This window comes from Neopelma chrysocephalum, unplaced genomic scaffold (genome assembly GCF_003984885.1).
Source record: "Neopelma chrysocephalum unplaced genomic scaffold, ASM398488v2 Primary Assembly neopelma1_59, whole genome shotgun sequence".
NCBI classification, from domain to species: domain Eukaryota; kingdom Metazoa; phylum Chordata; class Aves; order Passeriformes; family Pipridae; genus Neopelma; species Neopelma chrysocephalum.
In genome coordinates this window covers 16,954,305-16,972,921 of record NW_020897714.1, presented here as the reverse complement: position 1 = coordinate 16,972,921, position 18,617 = coordinate 16,954,305, and the positions used below count along the sequence as shown (strand labels likewise).

General features: G+C 43.8%; 1 protein-coding gene across 1 annotated transcript; it reads right to left on the bottom strand.

Annotated features, from left to right (window-relative positions):
- Window positions 1-561: 561 nt before the first annotated feature.
- DESI1 (desumoylating isopeptidase 1) lies at window positions 562-18,473 on the bottom strand. Its single transcript, XM_027680116.1, has 6 exons — window positions 18,185-18,473; window positions 9,038-9,059; window positions 8,076-8,145; window positions 7,317-7,426; window positions 6,434-6,556; window positions 562-5,303 (listed from the first exon to the last, which is right to left on the bottom strand). Exons 1-6 carry the CDS (start codon window positions 18,456-18,458, stop codon window positions 5,210-5,212), a joined length of 693 nt encoding a protein of 230 aa, XP_027535917.1. The 5' UTR covers window positions 18,459-18,473; the 3' UTR covers window positions 562-5,209.
- Window positions 18,474-18,617: the final 144 nt, after the last annotated feature.

The window sequence follows — 18,617 nt, the reverse complement described above, 5'->3', positions numbered from 1 at the left end:
ACATTCATTGTCCACTGGCTAATGCCACCAGGACAGCTGTTTCCACACTGTTTCTGCGAGTTGCCTTCACAACACACAGAGTCAGGCAGTCTTGGATGGGTATTACAAGTGTTATTTGCCCCAGCATTGATTTTCTTGCAGAATCACAGCTTCTGGGGCCTTCTAGATTAGACCCAGTTATGGGCTCCTGCCTCTGGAAAGTGGGACTCTTTACTCAGATGTGCTGAAGCTCCCAGAATGGTTTCTCAGCACCCAGCTGCTTTGTATGCAATTGAGCACTGAGTTTTTAGTTCAGTTTAGGATTATGCTCATTTATAGGACTTGTCTAGGTGTGGTTACACATATCATCAGTCAATGAGTGGATGCTTACTCCAGAATATGAATACTTTAAAGTGTGCCTACCACGGCATGCTGACAAGTAAGCAGAGATGCTTTCATGTGTTTGGGGTACTCGAGTACCAGAAGCCAAAGAACTGCTCTCCCACGTAGCAGAACCGTGAGCTAATGCCCAGGGCTCTCAAAAGACAGCTGTGGGGTCAGATACACAGTGAACTCCTAGGGTTTCAGGAATGCAAGCCTTTATTTTCCATAAACCATGGTATGGTATGAGGACGAGACTTCCCAGTCTGGATGAAATAAGCATGGATTTAGGAAAACCTGCCAGCTCACACCTATTTCAACCCTGGCATTGTAGTGTCCTTGCTACCAGGTTCTTGCTGTAGTCCAAGCTGCCCCATGGTCTTGTCTCCTGGCTGCTCCTACCTGCAGCTTTCTTGTCTGGGAGAGACCTCTGTTGCACTGACATTGCTATGGACATCCCAGCCACTCTCCCCAGGCTCAGGTGCATCCCTGTGCTTCGAGGCAGCAGTGCCACCTCGGGGCACTTTCCTGAATTGGGAAGCCTGTTAAAATTCAGTCAGCATTCACATTTTCACACTCCTGCAGTGCCATCAGGTTTATGCTACCAGCAGAGCTTTCCAAAACTTGAACTACCTGCTGTGCTTTCTACAGCTTATTTGTCACACTGCTTTAGAAACTCTCTTCGAGTCAAAACACCTCTCCCAGCACCTCCATGGCCGTTTGGTATCACCCAGTGAGGACTTGGGACATCTTGGTTTCCCCGAGAGCATAAGCCTGCCTTTTGGTGAAGTGCACAGCTGTGTACAGCTTGTTCCTTCATCCAGGTTAGCTCTGAGCAGGGCCACTGTGGCTGTTCTGGTTATTTAATACTTTGCACTTCAACCACTGGATACGTTCGCTTGACTGCCGCTCAGATAGGCAGCAGCTGTCATCAGGAATAAAACCTCTGCTACTAGTAGCAAAGGCGTGTATTTTGTTAGAAGTTTAGAAGGTAAGCTGCTGTGAGCAACTGTCTTATACTCTGTCTAGGGCTGCCAGTAAAGTCAAGGTTTTCCTTTAAATTTTCAAAAAAAATAATTAAAAAAATATTTAATTTAATTTTAAAATACCCAACTGTAGGTATTTTGTGTGGGGCCAGTACTAGTACTTGATAGCAAATGAGCACCACATCTGAGTAACACAGCCCAAAATAACCACAATCATGCATCTTTGTTACAATCTCCTTCTGTTACAAGACCTCTTCTGTATTAGCTGATACAGACTGTTACAGAAACAGCTAACTGTGTGGTTTATCATTTGGATGCCATCAATAAGCATGCAGAAGGCCGAACCAAGCAGAATTAATGTCTTCCCCAGAGCCAGATATTTGGGGCAGTGCTACATAATCCTCACCAATATCTCCTCTGCAGCTTCAGAGGAACCCAGGCATGAAGTCTACTTCTTAGTCTACTGCTTTTTAGCTTTTTCTTTTTTCCATTTTGAAGTAGCAGCATCAAGCTGCTTTTTCCCATGTTTAAACTCTGCTGGGCCTCTTCTTCAGCAGCAGACATTAGACATTTCATTATTGCACATTTAAATGAGCAAGGGGTGTACAAAACCTGTGCTGACAGAACATCTTTGAGCACATCCAAGCTGTGTCAAGCCTCAGGAGTATGATTTTAGATACCACAGTACTTACAGAAGAAAAATTTTTCCAAACTTAAATAAGAATATTGCCTGTGGCCAGTTCAGGAAAGGGCACTAGCCACCACTACTTCCAGTAGCAGTACTTGGCACAAACTGCTTGAACAATTTCTCATCCTGCACTTCCTAGCTGGGATCAGAGTAAAGATGATGACTTCTGGTCAGCTGCATTCGCTGGGCAGCTGTGTGGGCACATGCATTCAAACAGGAAATTTGCTGTATTTCTTTTTATTGTAATAGAAAAAACCCCACAAATAAATCAAAACATCACTTTCTGCCTAAAGACATTATTAACATTTTTAAAATGGCACAGGGGAACCCCAGCAATACAAGACAGAATAGTAAGTGTGGGCAAAAGAGTTCTGTTCCCGTTCAGGGGTTCAGTTTCCCTGCCCCTTTGTCAATCAGCTGGCTGAAGTTCATCACCAACATACACTTACATACACTTCTCAGTCTAGTTTATATTTGGCTGGGTGGAACATTGAGGGCACAGTCCTGCAATTTATACATAACCATCTTTGGAGAAAATGGGTTTCCTAAGAGTCCTACAGGGTACAGGGGTCTTATTACCCAGTAAGACCAAGCAAACAGGATTCCCTCCTACAGCTCTTTTGCCACAAAACACAAGTGTAAGTCTCGAGCCCAGAAGGCCCCCTCAGGACCTCCCTAGCTATTGCAAACAGTATATGGCTGAGTGAAATTTTACCCAGTGATCTTAAAGTAGGAGCATTATCTCTGCAAAGGGGCTGCTCAGGAGGGGAAAAGGCAGATTGCAAAATGCATGGGGTGAATGTCTTCCTTTTCTTTCCTGCCTCCTGAGAGGATGTAAAAAGTCCTGAAGTAGGCAGAAACCATGGCACCAGTGCTTCCACAGGCAGCTGCACCTGAAGTGATAGTTTGCTATCACGCACAGCTGTGCTGCTTGCAGGTACCAGACTAGCATACCTACATGTTGGGCTGCACGGTATCAGCTTGAGTATACCCACTCAACTAAGGAAGCTCCAAGATCTCTAACACGATGTACAATGTTTTGTGGCACAGTCATGTGCATTAAGATGAAAGGCTAGGCTGGTTACTCTTCACAGAATAGGTATGAAAAAAGACTGGAGAGGATACACATAGTAAACAGCAAATCTAAGCTATTGCTTAGCAGAAAACAAACACCAATCCTTCCTCCAGCAGCATTAAAAGGCATTAATAAATGACTTATAGAATGCTTTCTGCAAACAGGACACTTTGAGGGGGAAAGATTGAAAGCTTTTGTATAAAGCAATCTGTACTAACTGCTACCATTATCTCCAAGTCCAGTCCATCAAATGAAATGCTTAAGGAGAAGTTGATGGCACAAGCAGAGAATGACAAGGAAAAGAAGCATCTGGGCTGCAGGGGCCACTGCTGTGCACTGAAAGCAGGTACACAAAAAAACGCAGAACGGACTGACACTACCCTATTTCCATCTGTGCAGTGGCTCCACAAGTTGCAGGGCAACAGAGTATTTGACAGTGATGAAACTGCAGTTTTCCTCTATTCCAACCCCTCAGAAATACAAACCATTACAGTCCAAACAGAGAAATAGTGTGACAAACTTATCAAACTGCATTATTCTGGGAGAAAGAACCCAGCAGAGGAAAGATACCCCCTTTGGGTATGCAGAAAGTTTCCAGTGGAGAAAGTTTGAGATGCAGGACTGAACTTGCAGCAATACTTTTCACAACAAAGCACTGGACAAAGGGCTGTACATTTGCATAGATGCTTTTTCAGCAGCATCTGGGACGTGCAATCCCCATTTACGGAGCATCAGCAATGTTTTGGGGTTCGTCCGATGTCTTTCTTGTATTCTTTCCTAAATGTAACTGCTACAAAATTGTTCAGGAAAATAGTGTATATACATGCATGAAAACAAAACAGTGTGCCTATTCTTTCATTCCCCTGTTCTTCTCCCACTGCAAATAATTGCAAAGCTATAAAAATCTTAAACTAGTAGATGCAGTATTGATACAATCTAAGGACAGGACTGCTTCTGCATGTTTCCCAAAAAACTCAGTTGCTCCACGGAAAGCTTAATTTTACTCTTCCTCATTTTCTTTACATTTGGGGAGACCTAGCACTTATTTCTCTTAAGCAGAGCCCTCTCTGATGTCGCTGACTGCTTTGGAAAGGCCAGCAATATCAATGAAAGTTAGAACTCTTACTGCGTCTGCAACTCGATACTGAAGGCAGAATTGGTCCAACTTATATTATCATGCAGTTGCCATGCTATTCCTGTCTTACTGTACTGTAAGTCTGGTTTAGTAAGGAGAAAAACCCAAGAAAACACAGTTCTTATGCAAAGGTAAATAGTTAACAAGGTTCTGTCTATCTGTTGATAAGCTTACATGCGAGAAAAGGAAACATTTCACTTCACTTTACTTTCACCTGAAATTTGTTTCTACCACTTCTGCTCATGAGATTCTGTTCTTTCAGCTGGTTCTTTCCCATAACTTTTGGATCTGGCATTACAAGCTTCTTGGTAACCTTCAGTTCCAGCCTCCCTGCCACCACAGCAAGTTCCACTGAGTTCCAGCTTTTGAGTGTGACACTGACACATGGTTCAGCTTCATCACCTTTCCCACACAGCTGTGCCACTGCAAATATTCTAATCAGATGAGTTCAGCTTTTCCCGTGAGCAAATAACAATGTCAGTGAAATATGCAGAAGACTAATCCTGGGACACCTTCACTTCCTAGGCTACCAATACTTCCTTTGCCCTTTTTGCTACAGACTTCAGCAAATACCCCCATAATACAGGCAGTGACAGGAGAAAGAAATGCAAGTCTGCAAGGGATGGTTAGGACACCCCCTTATTTACTTCAAATTGTGTGATGGGCCCTTGAATGCTCACGGAATGAATTCCCACTTACCAGCACAGGAGTTACGTAGAAAGTCTCAGCCTACTCGACAAGACAGCCTTTACAAATTAGTATAATGCTATTAGAAATTATGGCAACCCTTCTGGTAGCATTGTCTTACATGCACCCTGATAAATGCTCTCCCTAGGAAATTTTAAAACTTGTCTTGTAACTTCTTCAGAGTTAATTCTGATGGGAAATTATAAAATAGAAATCTGGTAGATTCATGTTTAAAAAGGAAGAGGCCTGCTGAAGCTGGGCACACTCGGTCACTCCTGTTAGCTCTGTCCATCATGTCTGCTGAAGGTATTTCCTCCGGGTGGCTGGATCTGGATGGAGTCCAGGAGGGGCCTTAAAGCTTGTCCAAAAGGTCTGAGAAGGTAAAGAAATAAACATCTCAAATAGTTTACTTGATTAACAACTGTTCCCCTTTACTGCTGAAGCTCACTCACTTCCTAGAGAGTGCAAGCAAACCACCACTGTAGAAGCAAATTTGAAGAACCTCCACTACAAACTTAAGCAAACTAATTTAACATAATAAAGAGAGTTTACTGTTCAATAACTAAGGAACTTAAAATTTATTTAATATAAGCTAGTGCTGAGTCCTAACATGCCTAGACTGCTAATGTGGTTACCACTGTGTCTGAAACTAGCTTTCAGTAATTCATTCTACTTAAGTGTGCAAACAAAATCCCTGTTATGAAACTGCAGTGTTCCATTAAGTACATCAATATTGAGATCTGCCAGAAGAATAGCCTCTAGCTTCCTAAAGACAATGGATCAACAGTCACAGAATAAATCCTGTTGCAATCTGTAGCACCTGGTTATCTTTCCATATGACTCTGTTATAGGTTTTGAGAGATCTAATATGTTGAGAGCCCAGGGCAGCAGACAAGTCTCCCAAATAATGTGCTATACCATTGTTATGAAAAATTAAGATCTACATGATGGAGCTCAAATCAACCCACTGGGATCCTCACTAGCTGAGAGTTTTAAAAAAAGAAGTTGATCTGAATTATCAGGCAGGAATTAATTTCTTCTTTTTCATATCCTCTTTTTCCACCCAGTCCTAGCTTTAAAACTGTAGCATTAATTTAAAAATTACATCTCCCCTGCCTCGTCACAAGCAAGGCTGACACCTCCACTGCAATTACGGTGCTTAGAGAAGTGATCTTTAACACATGTTGGTTTCCTAAAAGAAAAAAACAAACTTGCACTGTTTTCTGAAACTTTCTATGCTTGTCTGGTACATATAAGAGACCATCACAAAATAACTAGTTTAAGTAAAGGCAGAAGAACAACCTTCTCTTGTCTTCTTTGTAAACACCAGTGCCAGTTAGCACTTGTGATACGGCACTGTAAGTGTTCAAGTAAATAGCATCTTCTCCTTAATCCTATCCTGGTTCTTAGGCAGAGCCAGCAGAAACTGGTACTGCTCACTCTGTCATATGTTTAAGCACTAGCATGAAGCAGCTACAGAGAGGAGGAACATCCATACTCACGTGGCAAGAACTTCAGATGGAAGGTCAGTGATGTAGGAAGGGATTTTTCTTCCTGTCAGAAACTGTGCCACTTCATTACTGAAGGTGTTGCAGTTATGTTCGAAGAGGTTATAAGACTCTCCTCTGTGCCACAGAAAAGAAATTGAACCATAAAGACAGACCCAGCAATAAATCTTGCAAGCTGAAAAACTTAGACCCCTAATGAAGAACATCTCCTTACATTAGCACCCCCCTCCCCAAAGAATTCTAAGGAAAATAGGTAAAATGCAGACATCAACTCACTCTCAAATTCAATTGAATCAGGGTGGAAAATGACATCTCTCTGCATCACTGACTTTAATACAATGGGTTTTGGGAGGATAAGTGAGGTCAGGTTTTGTCACTTAAAACCACAGAAGAAGTAATGAGAAATCACAGGAATTATTGACATTGAAAGATAGCCAGAACACTAAATCCTACAATTTTCTATTCTTGTGAGAAGTAGACTCACTCAAGACCTTGCTTTTACTCATGTGAAAGTTGGCAGCTTTACTACACTACTTCACCCATGACTCTTGGGGCAAAGCGCTATTTACTGAGAGATTTCATTTTCCCTGGTGATTCTCTCAAAGGCATTTCAGGCATTATTCGATTTTACAAAAAACAGTGTGAAACACTTCCCACAAGAATGCTTTCCTAGCCTAGCTCAAGGCTGGCACACCACAGGGTTGCCTAGCTGGTAGCTCCTTGTGTATTGGTACATCAGTTCCAGTCTCATATTTGAAGAGTACCAAATAATACACTAAGCAGATAAAAGCTTTGTGAGCTGGACTGGTTTCACAATACCTTCCTCCATTCTGCACTTTTTTGATATACAGATTTTCTAGAACAAGCTGTTACTTACCGGAACATAGACTCCCCCAGAGAGGAAAGATACTCCAGAAAAATTTCTTCAGTGACTTCAGTGTTCCCCAGGTCAACAACTGTGTCCGGGGGGCCAAGAAGTGTCCCTCCCTGTACAAATTAATAGCCAGAAGACAATGTTAAATGATCAGACTGAATTCTTTTGGAGGACTCTACTGAATAGAGCTATTGTAACTTGTCCAGGCACAAAAGGAGGGCCTTCTAGTGTGTTTGTCGAGCAAGAAGATCTGCTCGCCTCCCCTCTCAAGAGAATGAGAAGAACATGCAACTTTTTTTTCAGCTGTTACATTTGGCTCTTTGGGCTGAAAGCTCAAAGCTGTGGCAAAATTCTGCTTTAGAACAACAGCCTATCCATTTTACCTCTCCAAGAACAGAAAGGTCTGAGAAAGCATCATGTTTTTGTTTTGCCTTGGTTTTATTTAATCTTAAAAAGGCTGCATGTAAAACTTAACAATACAGAATTGGACAAAGTGTCACTCTGGTAATGCAGCTGCAGAAGGTGTTCTGGATAGATAGATTCTACCAGAAGAAGCAATCCCCAACCTGTATTCATTTGGGCTTAAACCCACTGTTCATGCTCCCTTTTCCTTAGGTGCCCTGGAAAACCATGGCAAGTAGCTGGCTTCATCCTCTGTCTTAATTTAGAAGTCTCTTGCTGCTTTTCTAAAAGACAGTAACACAAGCACTTCTGAGCAGGTAATCCTATAAAAAATTATCAGAAAATTTAAGTTTAACTTACAGGTGCACAGCTGGAGATTCCTCCACTGCCATAGAAGAATTCATCCTTATGGACTATTATGGAGGTGTGCCTGCCACAGAGAACAAAAAACAGGTGAAACAAAGGAAAAAAGGAAATAGCCCAGCACAGAAATCACCGGTTAATCTATCAGCTCAAGGACATCATGAAGGGAATAACTGAAAGAAAAGGTCAATGTGTTTCTCTGAGTAGGAACAAGATCTGCTGGGACATGAATGGATATGGAAGCAACTATTATCAAGCCTACTGTAACTCTGTAAGCGGTTGCGAAAGAACAGTCTTAGCTAGGAGCCCAGGCATGAGCCTCCCTCAGCTGAGGGTGAAGTCACAGAGACAGACAGAGCTACTTTGCTACCACACTGGCAGAGGTGTATGTCGGAAAGACTTCGGCTGAGAAGCTGGTCAGACAACCACTGGAGATGGATCAATAGAGGCAAAAATGGATGCACTAGGGTTTGGCGTTTTTCTTGCCTTTAAAAGAAACCCAAACCCCTCCTGATATGATATCAAAATTCTTGATATGAATTATAGCAAGCTGGGGTCTGTTTTGTAACCAAATGGAGACAGTGCTCTTACATGCCAGAAGGCCTGTTTCTGTAATACCTTCTTCCCACCTACTCTTTTACTCTCATGTTTGGTCATGCCTGGAATTACATGACAAAGTACTTGGGACAAAGACAACATCCTACCCTTGAAAAAGTGTACAGGTGCACTAACACCACCTTTTTCCGTGGGGTCCACTGAGCTTAGAATGGAGAGGTTTAACTAGCACCTGACTGTACACCATCTTACCATCAATCTGTATTCAGGAACAAAAAGTGCCTTGGTCTCTCTTCCACAATAAAATGTTCTTAAGATCTGAAGCATATATAACCTCATATTGAAAATGCTTCCTACACCACAGTGTTTTACACACGTTATGCAATTTAAATCTAGTCACTTACCAGATGCCATCCAGCTGTTTCCCTGTATGCAGAGAAAAGAAGAGTTAATAGCAACATATTTTCCACATTTCAGCCCACTTTCTGTCAATCAGTTAAGAACCATGCTTAATATTTCATCGTGACAGCAACACCAAAGATTTCACCGGAGAGATGCTTCTAAAAAAACCATAATGCCTTTCAAATGAACTACTCCATCCACATTACTGTTGTACTTTTTCCCTCCAGGCATGCACAGGTGGCAATGCCATCCTATCCTGCCAGTGCTTACCTTCCTTGGGTGCTTTTCTACAGACCAAGAAAGGAAACCTTTTCCTAAAATAGAGTCTTCAGTCAGGACCAGAAGAGCTGATTTTGACGCTGATTTCATAACTGCAGACAGTTGGCCAGCAGAATGCATTCATCTCTCTTTTTCAGTAACTGATGAGAGATCTGACTTGAACATATGATCAGTGGTGATAACCTCTATAATCTATTCCATGGTTTCCTCCTTTCCCTCCCTCCTCCTGCCCTTAAAAATTAGCAGTTTAAGTGGGAACTGGGGTAGAAAAGTGCAGGGTTGAAATTTATACAAGTTATAAAACTCTGTGTTTTGTAGAACACAGAAGCAAAGACTTGCTTCGGGCACCACTAAACTGTGGTGCCTGAACTTCAGGCACCACTAAACTAATTATGTCTGAGAGAAAAAGTCCCTTCCAAAATGTGTTTCCAGTTCCTTAGGAGGGGGGACCTAAATCTCTCTATGCTCAAGATTAAACCTCTTTCCAAAAGGTCACTTTAGGAACTGTTACTGCTGTTACTGCTCTAGGCTCAATTATTTATCATAACCTAAAAGCCTGGTCCCTGGTACTGTGCCCCTTTGGGAGCCTGGAGGCAGCCACTGCATGCTGTGACACATATCACAGATGCTATAACTTTATTTTGTCAGCAAGGTGCACAACATCCAGAAAAGCAGATTTAGAACATAACAACTGTGTGCATACCAACATTTGGTATTCTCTTGAACCCAAGCAGTAGACTGAGTGCTCCTCTGCCACAGGAAAACAATCACTAACACTTTTTTTCCACTCAAGTCTGAAGCAAAATAGGTACCTGCTTCAGACGAGGGTCATGTAAGAGCAGAGGCAGGGAAAAGGCTGTTTTGACAAAAGAGACATCAGTTGAAGCAAGTGCACGTAGTTTTGAAGTAGGTGGACTGATCTGTCACTCCCATGGATCACAGCCAGACAGCAAGCATATTCCCTGTCAACCCGTCACACAGAAACGTAGGTATGGAATAGGATGAAGGCCAAAAGAGAGGAGCAATGATGACAGAAGCAGAGCAGTGTGTTGCAGTATCTTAGGAGCACTTGCTGGCCCTTTAGCATGTCCCACCATTGTGCTCTTCGATCCTTTGGCCCTTGTTCCACACTTTCCCCCACACTCTAGAGCTGCCAGAACCCAGTGACACTGCAGGCTTATCAGCAATACAAGGCAGGATTCAACTTTAGCAGCACCTGCCCTAACTTTAGCAACTGGCCTATGATAGGCTCTACTGCTTGATTTTGCATAGTTACTGTTCTGTGCATCTATAAACAAATTATTATCCATTTGCTCACAATAAATAACTTTTCTGCTAGCAACTTGAACTCTGTCCTTCAGAGTAGAGAAACAAACTGTTTCAAAGGCAATACATACTAGAGTTGTGCCTGCTCTTTTGCATGCTAAATTGAAAGAGAACATCTTAATACTTACTTTCACACACATTTGCAGCAAACAATGATGAAAGGCTTTCCACAGAGTTGCCGCTTTGTAGCTAGATTCTGTATGCAGGTGAAAGAGTTACATCAGATCTGACAATGTCACCAGCGCTGCCAGGACCTGCTCGTGCAATTGCAACTCCTACTTGAAAAGATAATTGCAGCAAAGGGTACCCATTGGGCTGCTCTAGCGAAATTGCAGACAGCAGCTCAAGGGAGGGGACTGTCTCCCTAGTTGACACTTGTGAGACCACATCTGGAGTGCTGTGTCCACTTTTGGATCCCAACAGTACAAAAGACACTGACATACCGGGTTGGAACACCTACTGTATTGAAGAGGAGCGGAGAAAATTGGTCTGTTCATCCTCACGAAGAGAAGTGCAAGAGTCCTTATTCCTGTCTACAAGTCCCTAATGCGTACGGATGAAAGAGACCCTTGTTCTACTCAGAGATGCACAGTGAAAGACAACAGATGCCAGTTGGAAAATGGGAAATTCCCAATACAGTAAGAAGCAGGGAAAAAATTATCATGAAGGTGGTCAAACACACGAACAGGGGTCCAGAAAGCATATGGGATTTCAATCCTTGAAGATACTCAGAACTCAGCTGCTCAGGGCCCTGAACAGTTTGCTCGTCAGCTCTACCATGAGCACAACCTCCAGAGGTCCCTTTTCAACGAAGCAACTCTCTGATTGTATGAAAAAAATCGCAAACAGAATTTAAGAAACAGACTTGGCATTGGACTACAATCCAATCCTTACTGCTACATGTGAAATCTGTAGCAGTCCACAGGCAGCAACTGCCAGGGCAATAACAGAACAGCTTTTGGCAAGTGAAGCTGCCTGTCTTCACAAGGCAGGTCTGTCTGAGGCTGCTCAGCTAGGTCAGTTTGTGCCAAGCACTGGTTTGAAGATCTTAATGAAGCTGCAGACCTGCTATTTCTGCTTGGCTCCTGGAAGTCATTAACCAAGCTGGCATTGTGGAAAACACATGACAGATCTGTAGCACTGATGACAATAAGGCATTCGTGGTAGCTCTCCAGTCGGCTGCAGACAAAATAAAATCCCTTTCTGTCACGGGCAGACTGTGCTTGGTCAAAGGCCATGCAAGTGTCTCCAATGACAACAGTGTTGGAGAATCCCATGCCTAAGAAACCTGCCATTATTTGCCACATATGCATCACCCAGAGACATCTGAGGACAAGAACTTTTGGTATGCTGCTGTAGTGTCCCAGGCTTCAGAGGTGACTGCTGTCATCTCAACTCCAAACTGACCCACAGAAGAATAAGTCAATGGCTACCAGCTTCTGGAGTACTTGGACAGCAATCTTTCCTACTGTTCAGCAAGACTCTCAATGTTGTTTGTCTGTTGCATCATATAAGAGATTATGTACAAACCTTCATGGACACAATCATCTTCCTCCTGAAGTTTTGCCTCTGATGGGTATCCTCCTCTATGACTCTTCTTGCCCTTCTCCCAGACTCAGACACTGCACAGAACAGGTGACAGCTCACCACTATTGCCCCTCCTGACAAGCTCAGGTAGTCAAGGCAGTCTGCACTAAGGAATTATGTCTTGCTTTCTGCTGGACGTTGCCCACTATATACAAAACATGTTGCCCGCTGCCTCTGAAGGCTTCATACACACAACAGCTCCAACAGTGTGACTAAGGAAGGATACAGTATTGTTCTAAGTGCTAAGACACAAGTTGTATCCAGGCCTTCCAGCGACACTTTCCAATAAAGTTCAAGCTTGCCATGAACCTCCCCAAAGAATTCTACAGTGCAATAGGGCTTACATCTCGTAGTCAATTGAGTGGTCTAGAATAAGGGACTGAAAATACCATCTGGGATACTGGGAGACATTATCACATTTCATGCTCTTCAACTCCTTGCCACAACACTCCAAACTCCTGTTGTGCACTGCAGTGTGGGCAGAACTATATGTTGGTACTGCCACCAACACCAACACATTTACTCATAACCTGAGGCTGTCTATAACTATATAGAAAAACCTGTAATTTACACTGGAGCTGTAAAAGCCTTTGCAGCCTTAAACTGCAGGTGTTACCCTTCACTCAATGCCAACAGTAAAACTAATCCAAAGGATGCACATGCTCATAATGCAGAACAGGAATGCCCTGATGGGATGATACTCTTCTGGGCACCTACTATATCTGAAGGGAGGGTGTCAAGAGGATGGAGCCAGGCTCTTCTCAGTGATGCCAAGCAATAGGACAAGAAGCAACAGGCAGAAACCTGAAACACACAGAATGTTCCACCTGAACATGAGGAAGAACTTCTTTACTGTGCAGGTGACTGTGCACTGGAACAAGTTGTCCAGAGAGGGTGTGGAGTCTCTCTCACTGGAGACATTCAAGAACCGCCTGGACACAATCCTGTGCTATGTGTTCTAGGATAGCCCTGCTTGAGCAGGGAGGTTGGACCACACGACCCACTGTGGTCCCGTCCAACCTGACCCATTTTGTAATTCTGTTCATCCAGGTAAAACAGGGAAACAGCAAGATGATCGAGAGTTTGAATATTTCAAGGGACAAATGGCTGTTGAACAGGAAAGGTTATTGCAAATTTAGATGTACACACTTGATCACACAACACTTGGTGCACATGGCCAAGTTATCAGGTATCAGCTTTCCCACAGAAATTGCCTGTGTGCAAGCTCAGCCTGAGGTAAATGTGAAGCAAATCAGCTTAGTTTGATCTGCCTCCATTCCAAGGAAATGCAAGTCAAGCTACCTTGTTTTTGTCATAGACCACAAACATGGACATAAAAAGTTACCATGTTATATCTGTGAGAGTCATGGGTGATAGCTTGCAAGTCTTTGGAAACTTCATAATTAAATCTTTTGGGTGTTTTTTTTTTGTTTGTGGGGATTTTTTGTTTGTTTTATTTGGGTGTGGTTTTGTTTATTTACCTTTTTTTTTTTAACTTGCTGATGTGCTTCATGGCTCTTTCCTGAAAATACTCACTAGAACCTGGGAGGGGATGCCAATTCAGCTTAGATGTGTGCTTAAGCATCTCAAACACTCAACTTGTTTCAATAAGGCACAGTATCATCTGGCAAGATAACAAGTTTTTATATTTGCTATTTTTTTTCTTTATAACATTCATAGCTCAAATACTTTCATGGTGCTTACGTGAGCCAGAAACCTATGAGAAAAATATAACATTCAAATGCATTAAACAATTCCAGGACCCTCAGCTTAGTCAGAGGAATGTGGAAAATAAAGTATTTAGATTTCTTTGTTGTACAACTGATTCAGGAGAGTATAACTGTTTGGATACAGAAGTATTTTGAAAGAAGCAAGTGAGCCCACATAATTTTAGAATACAATCAAACGGGATTACTTCCATGCTTGAATTTATCTGGAAGGCCAAGCACAAGCGAGATTAGATGCTCATCAATCTATTTTACCATTACAGTAATTTGTTCATCTTGAGGGCCAAATAATGTAGATTATTCCTGTGCATTTTAAATACCAAATGAAAGTGGCATTTGTATATTAACCCAAATTATTCGACTGAAGGGCAGAAGAGTTCCAAGACATGAAGGAAGGAATTGTATATGCAGATGAGTATCTAGTTTAACCATTCAGAGTTTAGGCCATCCAACCCTCAGTGCAAGAACGCCTTTTGAGCTGTAAAGTAAAGAAATAATAGGAAGCTCAGTATTTTTATCTATGTTCTGCAATTGATATGCAAGCCCAAGAAGATCATAAAAGACTCTAAAAAAAGCAGTGAACTGGTCTCCTGTGGGATCGAAAGCAATACAGTATGGTCAACCAGCACAGGTATTTCTAGCACTGCATTGCTTTGCATATTGTTGTAATTTTCTTAGACAATCCATTAAGATTCCTGCCTTTTTTCGAATTGAAAATTACCCTAATTAGTGAAGCACTTTCTCCTATGTGCTACCCAGGGTGCTCAACCAAAGCAAAAAAAATACCACCAAAACCTAATGGAGAGGGAGGAGCCTGCTCCAGTTCCCTTCTCCTTGAGATGCCTAGAGAGACCAAGAAATAGGCTAGATTGGGGGAGGGTAATGCACTTGATTTTCATGAAATCCCTAGCAAATGCTTGGAGCAAAGCTGATGGAATCTCACGCTGAAGCAATTCAAAACTGATCAGAACAGACGGAAGAGAGGCAGAGAAATGTGCTGGGCCTGGAAAAAAAGAACAAAGGAGAAGGTACCTCCTTTCAGCAGTTACCTTTTGCTCCAATTCTCTCTGGGCTGTTAAGTCCCTATAGCGGAATGCACCACTTAAAGATTTCAACCAATACATACTCCCAGTCAACTCCACATTAATTCATACTACACTGAGCCAAAGCTGCCGTGGTTAACAAAGCTCCTGGCTCATTCTGTGAGTCACACGACCAATACCCTCAATTACAGGAGAGGAGAACTTTGAGAGATGCAAGACATTTTTCTTTAAGCCCATGATGCAACAGGATTTTAATCTTCCTTAAAGACCTTTGGACATCTACTTCAATATCAGCACTGCAAGCTGAACTGTTTTCTTTTCCTGTTTTCTCTCCACAGAATCAGGGTGGATTACGTTTTCTGTCTTGAAAACAGAAATCTTATTGCATTCAGGTTAACATTTCTTATAACTGGATCATATAGTTGGACAGACAAATGTAGTCACACAATGAACGTGGGGAAAAAAGGGGGAATAGTACCTGTAGAGAAGCTGCATGTAGAGCAACATAAAAATTAAAAGTGCTGTTTCTGATACCAAAGGCAATATTTGGTCATATATACTTCAGAACAGAAATATTCACTGAAAAATTACAGGAAACTTACAGAAAAGTAAGAAGAATAAAAGAGTAGAAAAAGAGTAAACTTGCCAAGAAAAATGAAGATGTGTCCAAGGGACGAGACTAAGTCACTCCAAAGTCTGCTATGAACAGGGCTGTACAGCTCTGCCTTCCAGGTTCATCACTCAAAGGCAACAGAGAGAACTGACACTGAAAGAGTCAGTATAACATTTAGTAGTGAGAGCTGATCCTTGAATGCTGTGCTGACATAATCCACAATACCCTTGGATCCTATCAGCACAACTGAAGACACTGTGCAGTGATGCTCTTGCAGTGGTCAGTCCCGTAAGACAGGATTTATTCCCCTCTGGCAAGGGGACCTGAGCTGCTGATTTTGAGCCTGCTAGAAATTGATTTTAGCACAATCAATTACAGTATTTGTTTTTTCTCTCTAAAACACATGTATTTCAATACAGGCAATGTTACAGAATTATCACTCAAAGCAAAAGCATTGTTTCAAACTTGGCACCAATGGAAAGAGTACCATAAGTAAAGATGACAAACATTTGGCACTAAATCCCTTAAGAAATGCCTTTCTCTTCAATTTCATTGACTTTCTCTGATGATCTACAATTTAAGAACATTGCTGGGGGAAAAAAATGGAAAAAATAGCTATTGACCATCTCAAAGTTGATGTACAGAGAAATAACAACAATTTTTTTTGTTCTTCAAGAATAAAAAAGGTCTACACATGAGAAAAGAGGAGTATTGTCTCCATCACTTTGCTCTTGGGGAGGTTTCCAAAATCACCTGGAGATATGACAGATCTGAGTGTAAATGCACAGAAGACATTTGAAGGAAGTCAGAAAGAAAGAAAGAAACAGCAATTTGTTTTATGGAACCCCATCACTGGATCCACATAATCTCAAATATTCTGCAGTCTGCATTGTCACTGTGACCACGCAGGCCTAGTTGGCCCTGTTCCATGAGCACGTCTGAACTCAGTTAGTTACCAGGCTGTACCAGTGAGCAGCACTTCCCTGGTTACCCAGAGAAGCACTCAGGTTTTTAACTTTCCCTTTTCAGTGCTCAGACTCCTAGAAATTTCGCAGCAAACTGTATCACAAGTGCAAATCTTTCAAGTTGTTGTTTGGGTAGCATAGAAAGCACCAAAAATGAAGCAATGCACTAAGTGTTTTTATGTGGAAGTTCAGAAAGCTACAAGAACTCAAAATTTACTTTGTGGGTAAGAAGAGAGCTAAAAAGCCTTTGCTTGATCCGTGTGAATATTGGGATGGAGATACATACAGTGACAACCCATTTCTGGTGAAGTCTTTGCTTGGACCAACACTTTGAAATAAGACTAGTTAAATTCTGCTCAATTCAAACACAAGTAAATCCTGCATGTACGTAATCTGCATCTTAAGATTTCTAACTCTAAGCACAAGATAAAATATGGCTATTATGACCTAATAGGTGAAAAGTTACTTCCCTAAGGGCTACAATAGAAGCCACTCTGACCACACAAAAGTTTTGAGGTCATCCAGTGCAGGAAATACACATCTCCCAAAGCTGCTGCTGCTGTCTGGCTAACAGAGAACATCACGTATGATCTCTATAATCTTTTCTTCTCAGCTTTGCAGGCCTATTGTTGACATGCATGAAACTTCATGCCAAGAGTTATCTGGACTTTCATTTTAAGCTTGCAGGAAAGCACAGAATCTCTTCGTAGGGCAGATGAGCAAAGTGGCAGCAAACTGTAAACCAAGATTACACAGAACCATCTGTTCAGACAGTGAGCCTGTTGAGAAGTCTTATCCCACATAGACTGCTGGTCTGACACAGGCCAGAGTCTACATATAACAGGTATAAAACACTCTTGTTGCATTCCTAATTCACGCTTCCAAAACTTCAAGCAAAACCTAAGTTTGGTTCGTGTCCCAAGTCCAAGGTTCAGCTGGAAACGCACACATTTTTGACAAGACATAGAGCAGACTCCTACAAACTTTCCGAAGGAGAGAGCGGATGGCTGCACATCGCCAGCTCAGTCCGGCCTCGCCACAACATGGAGCCGCTTGAACTCTGTAACCTTGTAAACAGCGGCCGCCTTTCCTCCAGCTCAGCCTTCCTGCCGAGGCGCCACGGCAGCCGGGCTATCGGGAGCTGAGCTGTCCCTCCCTTCAGGAGCTAAGGAACACTTTTAGTTCGCCTTTAGTAAATACCGCCAGCGCAGCGGCAATGGGCAGATGCGGGAGAAGCGACTGGACCCAGCGCAGCTGGAGCTGCCGCACCGGCCGAGCTGGTCCCGCTGACAGCGGGGACAGGGGCTGCAGCCAAACCCCGCCGAGCCCCCCCGGCCCGGTCCCCGGGCCAGCCTCGCACATCCTGAGCAGTGCTGCGCCCGCTGGCTCCCGCCGCACCCGGTGCGCCCTCAGGGAGCCCTTTCCCGGCGGGCCGCTCCCTCGGGAGCGCGATGCCGGGCGGAGATCGCCACTCCCGGCGCTGGAGGCGGCGAGTTCGGCGCCGTTTGCGGGCACGGCGAGGCTGGGCCGCAGTGGCCGGTGGGGGACGCGAGCGGCTGGGAGGCGGCGGCCCGGACGGGGCGGCGCCGGTGCCCCGCCGTGCTCTTACCCAGCATGAGGGGGCTGAGGCGCCGGGCCATGCCCTTGGACAGGTCGTACACATAGAGCTTCACGGGGTGCAGCGCCAGCGGCTCCTCCATGGGGGCGCGGGCGCGGCCGCCGGGCGGCAACCGAAGCCCCTGCAGACAAGGCGGAACGGCCCCTCCCTCCGGGAAGCGGAGGGGAGCGGGGGGAACAGGTGGCGCCGGTGCCGGTCGCGGGTGCGGCGGCACCAGCCGGGAGGTGACAGACGGGGCGGAAGGGGCGACCCTGTCTGTGCGCATGCGCGGCCACCGCGCGCCGGCCGGGCCGCCCCGTCACTGCGCGGCTCTGTGGGGGGCGGAGCTATGGCTGGGGGGCGGGGCCGGACAAGACCTCCCGTCATTGGCTAAGGCTCGGGGCCGAGAGCAGCGTGGGCGGAACTCCATCCCTCGGCGTTCCCG